The sequence below is a fragment of the Jaculus jaculus genome, chromosome 12 (genome assembly GCF_020740685.1).
Source record: "Jaculus jaculus isolate mJacJac1 chromosome 12, mJacJac1.mat.Y.cur, whole genome shotgun sequence".
NCBI lineage: Eukaryota > Metazoa > Chordata > Mammalia > Rodentia > Dipodidae > Jaculus > Jaculus jaculus.
Genome location: NC_059113.1, coordinates 39942729 through 39951407, shown reverse-complemented (window position 1 = coordinate 39951407; position 8679 = coordinate 39942729). Strand labels below are relative to the sequence as shown.

Sequence of the window (8679 nt, the reverse complement as noted above, 5' to 3'; positions counted from 1 at the left end):
GGTAGGGAAGTAATGAAATGGAAGCACGTTTTTCTTGCCTCTTTGGGCCTGACATTTCATCTCATCAGGACACCTTCCATCTGGGCCTCCAGTATGGGAGGCTGCGAAAAGTTGGAAGAGGATCCTGCGGCCAGGCCAGGGACAGGTTTTGTGTGTGTGTGTGTGTATGCGTGCGTGCGTGCATGTATGTGTGTGTGTGTGTGTGTGTGTGTGTGTGTAAGAAATGAGCCTGTTAGAGAATAGGAGCTTGCACCCAGAGGGGAGAGGCAGGGGACAGTAGCCGGGTAGCTAGGGCTTGAAACCTGGCTGTCCTGGCTTTACCATTTACTTGCTTTTGTGGTCTTGGGAAAGAAAGCTTACCCCTCTGAACCTCAATATTTCTCAGCCAACAAATAAAGTAATGGTAGCCTCAGGGGGTTCTTCTGAGGACAGATGAAATAGACGGCAGATAAAGAGGTTTTGCAAATGTGAATTAGGGTGAGGAGGCAGGGCTATGCTGGCTAGTAAGTCATGGGTTGTGAATTCCATAAATGGATCTGCCAGGTGAGCTGAGCAGCATTGTGTTCAGAACACAATACCTGCTCGGAACAAGTGGGCATTCAAGAGCAATGCACACTGGAGCTTTCCAGCCATTGTTCTGCTGTTGCCTAGATCTAACCTCAGTTACTGATTGGGTTTTCGCTGCAGGCCTTGGGTCAGAAGATGCTGTCTCTGAGACGGGCAGCTGTCCCTTCTGTTCTATTGGCATAATCAAGGCTCAGAGATGGCCCTGTCTTTGTGGCTGGCTCCAGTCCAGCCCAGCTCAGCCCAGACAAGCTTAATGCTCTAGGAAGAAATACATGCTTACAAGAAGACCACCTGGCAATTAGCTTCAGTCCTGTCCTTTCCAGCCAACTCTGTAGCAAGCAGGATTCTCGAGGTGGAAAACCATGCCTTACTTTCCTCTCCTGGGTCTGCTAAAGAAGTTCCAGGGAGCACAGGCAGCTTGGGGAAGATCTGGGAAAAAGTTCCTAGACTTTGGGAGGGGCAGATGGGGGAAGAGAAACTTGGAGATGCAGTGGAAGGCTCTAGAGTGGCCCAGACACTCCGCGCGGCGTGCAGGGGTGTTGTGCAAACACTCCCTCTCTGGACAAGGAGGAATGCGGGAGGCCGCCTGCGGTACATCTTGGGCTGCTGGAGGGGTGTGCCGGCACTTGTGAAGGGGCGCCAGGAGGATGAGACTCCCCTCGAGCCCAGCGGTGCCCAGGAGGAGCAGTGAGGGGCCTCTGCTCGGGGTGCAGACTCGGCTGGTGGGCACCCCTGAGGCTCTGGGGACCACCCCTCTCCCCTCCCACAGGATGCGCCTGCTCTGGGCCCCTGGCAGGCCTTTCCTCGCCCTGGTGCTGGTGGCTTCCATCAAACAAGTAAGAGCAGCTTTCTATTCCTTATTCTTCTTGTTAATATATCAGTTGTGCATATTTTCTGATTATAGAAGCAATGTAGGCCCTTCTCGGGCAATGTGAAAAATGGTCTTAACGCAGTGATCAACTACAACCCTGGTGTCCAGAGGTGACTGTTTCATATTTTGGCATATTTAAAAAAAATCTTTCTAAATGCATTATTTTACACAGCTGACACGATGAAGCATAACGTATTGTATATCCTGATTTTTCCTTTCACATCTTATTATAAGCATTTTCCCATATTCGTAGAAACTCTACTTAGCCTTTAAAAATCACTGCTTGCATCTGGTATGCTGCTAGCGTTCTCTCAGCTTTGAGTGGCTTCACCAAATGAAGTTTTTATCCCTTTCCCTCCCTCCCTTTCTTCCTTCCTTCCTTCCTTCCAACAGTAAAAATAGATAATTTTTTCCATGTTCTATTCTGTATTCTGCAACATTAAAAAGATGCATCAAATCTAAAGAATTATTTGTATAAGCTCCAAATCACAGTGTTCTCACCTGACAGAGATCACATCTTCATTCACAATTTGGGGGATATGCTTTCAGAAAAATTTCCCCCCTTTCATTTACATTTCATTTAAGACAATACATTTTTATACAATCAGCATTGATTTGTAATCTGATTTTAACGACCCGGCACACAGATAACACAAATTCACTCATCACAGTTGGCACTGGGTTTGACGCCAGGTGTCCTCTACTTTGATGATCTCACCTGATGCTTTCAGCAACCCTGTGGAGGAGGTTCTCTCATTAACCCCATTTTACAGGGAGGACATGGAGCCTGGGGAGGGCAGGCAACACCATCCTGTACCCATCAGTATAGACCCTTGGCAGATACTGAAGGGCTCTCTGGATCTGTCAGAATGGATGTTACTGCTCCCTTTCGTTGGGCTTTCTGTTGGCCTGCCTGATTTTTTTGTTTGTTTGTTTTTTGAGGTAGGGTTTCACTGTAGCTCAGGCTGACCAGGAATTCACTATGTAGTCTCAGGGTCTCAGGGTGGCTTTGAACTCACAGAGATCCTCCTATCTCTGCCTCCCAAGTGCTGGGATTAAAGGTATGTGCCATCATGCCCAGTGGCTTGCCTGGTTCTTTTTTTAATGTTTAATTTTTTTATAATTAACAACTTCCATGATTGTAAACAATATCCCATGGTAATTCCCTCCCTCCACCACTTTCCCCTTTGAAACTCCACTCTCCATCATGACCCCTCCCCCTATTGATTAGTCTCTGTTTGATTTTGACGTCATCATCTTTTCTTCCTATTGCAGTGGTCTTGTGTAGGTAGTGTCAGGCACTGTGAGGTCATATATATCCAGGCCATTTTATGTCTGGAGGGAGCATGTTGTAAGGAGCCCTATACTTCCTTTGGCTCTTACATTCTTTCTGCCACCTCTTCTGCAATAGACCCTGAGCCTTGGAAGGTGTGATAGAGATATTGCACTGCAGAACACTCCTCTGTCACTTCTTCTCAGCACTGTGGTGCCTTTTGAGTCATTCCAAGGTCACTGCCATCTGAAAAGAGAAAGTTCTCTAATGAAAAAGTGAGAGTAGCATTAATATATGGATATGAACATTAAGAGAAGTGCCTACTGGGCAGTTTGATGAGTATAGTATACGCATTTAGCCAGACAGCAGCAGATGTTACATCCCTAGGGCTCATGACTACCCCTGTTGTAGGTTTTCAGTAGCAGGGATGTATTCCCTCCCATAGAGCAGACCTCCAGTCAAATTAGAGAGCAGTTGTTTTCCCCCCATAACAGACATGCCATTATTGCACCCATTGGCTCATTTGGCCTTTTTGGCCAAATATAAGGCTTTTAGTGTCCACTGTGGAGTATCTTCACTGGTGATTTTTTTCTCTCTGCTATTGAACTGCACGCAGAAACATTGAGGAGGTTTTCAGGTCAGCTCCAGCCGGATTTCTCAGTGATCTTGCAGCCCAAGTATGCGCAGTCTTCAGTTGCCTGACTCTTATCCAAGGAGATTAGTCCTTTGCCCACTCCTTTCCTATCTAAGGTCCCATTTTCATACAGGTCTGTGACACGAAGGGACCCTGGTGCCACTTGTCTGAAGATAGAATGTACCCTATGAAATGGCCCTCCCCCCTTTGCTCCTTGGTCCTCATTTAGAGTCTCAGAATTCACACAGGCCTGATCCCATCCAGGGAAGGTTGAGGTACCAGACCTCATAAATGTCCTCTTTATCAGGCTTTCTGCCTAGGTTAGGCAAGCACAACCCCCTACCCATTCTCTTTATCCCAGTTCTCCCCAGTCTGCTTTCCTCCCTCACGGATAGCAAATGTGAGTCCAAATGTGGTTTTGTGGAATTCATAACATGGTGGCCGGCTCTCACTGGGCAACCAGAACAACCCCAGAGACAGGTTGGCACTGGCTCTGGCCCAAGGATGTCCACTGTTAGGAACTGATGAGACACTCATGCTTTCTTTTGGTCTCTGTGTCTATTGATGAAAACCAAATGGGTCTGACTGATTGCCTCATTTTCTTTCACCTTCTATTTACAAATGTCCAGGCTGCCTGTCACACACCAAGAACGACCACAGCCCTGGTCTTTTTGTTATTAAATGCTTCCTCATGCATCAGCTTCAGTAATGCTTAAAGTCAGTGTGTTAGAAGAGCATTTCTACTGAACCCATTTCATAGAAGGAAGGGGAAGATAGATGCGCTAAAGGAGTGCAACGACTGCCTTCCATCACGTAGCCTGTGAGCTGGGAGCCATCGTGTCTGCCCAGCGCGCTGACGCCCTGGGTTCTGTCTTCTCTAGCGCTCTTGGGAGCTGTTGACATTCGACTATTTATATGTAATAACAGCGGCATCTGCAGTACCTCAGGCAGGCTAATGATGCTGGCGAGGCCACACCTCGGCCTCAGAGTGAATGCTTTGGTGTTTTCATAATGAATCATGAACCTGCTTGATGATGGGGGTGGTGATGCTGCTGACAGTGGCGATGGTGGTGGTGGGGTCTTCTTGTCCCAGTCACCTGCTCTATGTGTGCAGAGCTCTTGGCAGCGACACTTTGTCCTCTGGTGTGTGACAGAGTCAGATGTCTGTCCTCTGATTCCGCAGCCTGAGACTTTGCCCAGATGTTTATTTCCGAGGCTTAGCATAGACGTCTACGCGGTTTGTGGGCACACACTTACCCTGCGGGGAGCGTAAATGGCCCTGGCGTGTTTGCTGGTGGGAAGTCCTTATAACATCCACTTAATGAGGAATTCTCAGGAGTAGTTTGGTTTCTAGCACTAGCTCACATACACCCACTCCCTCATTTACACTATTTAAGCAGAATTTTGGCATTGCAAACATAAACTATTCAAGGTTCTGGCAGTAGAGTTTATATATTGCTGGTTGGATCATAAAAGCTGCATAGCTTTAAATTTAAAAAAAATTGGCGGGGACAGTTAGGCAATACATTATCAAAAAACTTTGAAGATGGGGCTGAGGATAAAGCACTCACTACTCAAGCCAGAGTAATTGAGTTCAACACCCAGAACCTAGCTAGAAAGCCAGAAGCTGTGGCAGATTCTAGAATCCCAGCACGCTGATGACCTGTGGATGGGAGGCAGAGACGAAGTTCGTGGTGAGTGCAGCAAAGAACAGGGGAGTAAGAAGCCAGAGAGGGGGCTGGAGATATGGCTTAGCAGTTAAGCGCTTGCCTGTGAAGCCTAAGGACCCCGGTTGAAGGCTCGGTTCCCCAGGTCCCATGTTAGCCAGATGCACAAGGGGGCGCACGCGTCTGGAGTTCGTTTGCAGAGGCTGGAAGCCCTGGCGTGCCCATTCTCTCTCTCTCCCTCTCTCTGTCTTTCTCTCTGTGTCTGTCGCTCTCAAATAAATAAATAAAATTAAAAAAAAAAAAAAAGAAGCCAGAGAGGGGCTGGACAGGGAACACCAACCCAAAAGGTGTTTTCTGACCTCCACGCACACACCATGGAACATGTATGCCCATACTCACACAAACATGCACGTGCACACCCCCAAAACCTTTAAACCACAAAGAAAAAGAGGTAAGATGATGCATATGTGGCGATAAGGATGTGGAAGTTAACGGTGATTTCTGAATAATAAGATTGCAATTCCCTTTATCCTGCTTTTGGCTATCTGTGATCTCTGTCTCTTCCTACAGTGAAATGGGCTCATTCCCTCACAAAGCAATATCCACGTAAGCAGAGTCAATAGATTTCTGCCCCCTTTCCTGTTTCCTTCTCAGCCAGTTGCTCATGGATTCTGGTTCCTATGTGGGAGAAAGAGGAATCAAGGTCAAGCTTGAGAAGAAAACATTCAAGCTTCTCCTTTCCCTGTTCCACAGTTTGTTTGGCTGTGACTGAATATAGGTGCCAACTTCTGTAGTTTGGATGTCTTTTGGACAAACACCTGGGGAAGACAGCCTCAGTTTGCCCACCTTCCCAAGGTTGGCCGAAGTTAAGAAGGAGTTTTCAGCTCTAGTTTGTTTTGCTGCCTTTGACCATGACCGTTTACCATGGCAAAGGGCAAGGGGGACAGGGAATGCTAGTTCAGAAACCAATTTCACTGTCTTTAGGCTGGTCCCTGGGGACATAAGAAGCACCTTATGCTAGGGAGGGTCTTACCCTAATGACAGAGGATTCTGGAAACTTGATGTTTGGTTATTAATTCATCTGCTGAGTTTTGTTCAAGTGTGTGTGTGTGTGTGTGTGTGTGTGTATACATGTGCACGTGTGGGACCATGTTTTTCATGGTGCACTGTGGAGAGCAGAGGACAAACTGAAGATGTTTGCTCACCTATCCACCTTGCTAGACATGGGGGTCTCTCTTGTTTTTGTATCTTATTTTTTAATTTATTTTTTGTTTATTTTTATTTTATTTGAGAGTGACAGAAAGAGAGCAGAAGCGAGGGAGGGAGAGAGAGAGAGACAGAATGGGTGCGCCAGGGCCTCTAGCCACTGCAAACAAACTCCAGATGTGTGCGCCCCCTTGTGCATCTGGCTTACGTAGGTCCTGGGGAATTGAGCCTCAAAGCAGGGTCCTTAGGCTTCACAGGCAAGTGCTTAATGGCTAAAGCCATCTCTCCAGCCCTTTTATTTTATTTTTATTTATTTATTTGAGAGAGAGAATGGGTACCACAGGGCCTCCAGCCACTGCAAATGAACTCCACATGCATGCACCACCTTGTGTATCTGGCTTACGTGGGTCCTGGGGAATCGAACCCAGGTCCTTTGGCTTTGCAGGCAAGCGCCTTAACCGCTAAGCCATCTCTCCAGCCTTCCCTTGTTTTTGCTGCTACATGTGTGTCAGTCTAGCTGGCCTCAAACTTCCAGGGTCTTCTGACTTCACCTTCCATAGCCGTCACATGCACGCACCACTTTGTGCCTGGGTTTTTTGTGGCGTTGGGTGCTTGCAAGTGTCTCTAGCTGGTGAGTCATTTCCCCCGCCTCTGAATATTCTTACAAAAAATAACTCATACGAATCAGTTATGGTCCCATTACGATGTTTATTTCATTAAACAGTATTAATAAACTTAGTACTTGCCACTTAGGCCCTAACTCAGTGAGAGAGATTATTTTCAGAGATTTAAAGCTCATTACAAAGTGAAACTAAGGGATAACTGCCAATTATTATATCATCATTGTTTCCCATTCTCTCTTCCCATGGCTCACAAACTGTGTGCAAAGGTGCAGAGACATTGCTGCAAACTTAGGAGGAAGCAGGAACTATTTTAATGTCTTGAAGACACAGTGATTTATACTTGGTGTTTTCAAGATACCATGCAAATGCTAACTCAAGATCAAAACGTTCTTTTCATTTCCAGTTTTGTGGTGCTAAGGATAGAACCCAAGATCTTGCACATGCTGGGCAAGCACTTGACCACTGAGCTATATTCCCAGCCCCAAATTTATGTTTTTTTTTTTTTTTTTGCTTTGTCTACACTGAATGTTTTATGTTTTGGGTAAGAAATCATACAATGTAGTCTTTTGTGGTTGCCTTTTCTTTTTCTAAGAGAACCTTTACTTTTGTTCTTATCTATTTATTTGAGAGAGGGAGAGAGGGGTATGCCAGGGCCTCTTGCTGCTGCAAACAAACTCCAGATGCATACGCCAGGCACGTTGTACATCTGGCTTTACATGGGCACGAGAGAACCAAACCCTGGCCTGTAGGCTTTGCAAGCCAGTGCCTTAAACAGCTAATGCATCTCCCTGGCCCTTGCTTTTTCATTTAGCATGATGTTTACAAGGTCATCCATGTTGTATCACATGGCAACTCTGTTCTTCTTGGTGACTGTATAATATACCACTACAGGTAATTTAAAAAGTTTTACATTCTCTATTGAAACATGCACTGTTTTGATCAACGCTCCTCTATCTACTGTGCTTCCACCCTTCCATCCTCAGCATTCCTCCTTCAGCTTTCAGAAGTTTTAAGATCTGCTACCTTCCCTACCCTTCTCCTTTGAAGCCACATTTTTTCCCCTTTCGTGGGCTTTTTTAATATTTTGATTTGTTTGAGAGAGGCACACAGAGAAAGTATGGGTGTGCCAGGGCCTCCTGCCACTGCAGACGAACTCTAGACACATGTGCCACTTTCTGCATCTGGCTTTGCATAGGTACTAGGGAATCGAACCCAGGTCTTCAGGCTTTACAAGTAAGCACCTTTAGCCATCGAGTTATCTCTCCAGCCCTTTTGTTTAGTTCTTCAGCCCATTTCATTTTTATTTTTTTTTGACAGGGTTTCATGTAGCCCAGGCTGGCCTAGACCTCACTACGTAGTCATGGTAGTTGAACTCCTGATACTCTGCCTACTTCCCAAGTGCTAGGGTGTAAGTACGCGCCACCAGGTCACATTTGGCTTGAATTCATGTTTTTTCCCTCTCTCTCTCTCTCTCTCTCTCTTTTTTTTTTTTTGAGGGAAGCCCAACAGACTGCCTTTTTTTTTTTTTAATGAGAGAGAGAGGGAGAGAGAAAGAGAGAGAGAGAGAGAATTGGTGTCCAGGACCTCCAGCCACTGGAATTGAACTCCACATGCCTCTGCCACCTTGTGTGCATGTGTGGCCTTCTGTGCTGTGCCCCCTTGTGCATCTGGCTTATGTGGGATCTGAAGAATTGAACTTGGGTCTTTAGGCTTCACAGGCAAGCGCCTTAACTGCTAAGCCATCTCTCCAGTCCTGAATTCATGATTTTTATTTTTATTTATTTATTTATTTGAGAGAGAGAGAGAGAGAGAGAGAGAGAGAGAGAATATAGGCGTGC

At 46.1% G+C, this 8679-nt stretch overlaps 1 protein-coding gene across 1 annotated transcript in view; it reads left to right on the top strand.

Moving 5' to 3' along the window:
- Positions 1-1214: 1214 nt before the first annotated feature.
- The window catches only part of Glp2r (glucagon like peptide 2 receptor), a 67771-nt gene continuing 60306 nt past the window's right edge, over positions 1215-8679 (top strand). Inside the window, exon 1 of the mRNA XM_004663136.2 lies at positions 1215-1403. Within this exon, the coding sequence (XP_004663193.1) occupies positions 1215-1403 (189 nt within the window). The remainder of the gene's footprint in view (positions 1404-8679) is intronic.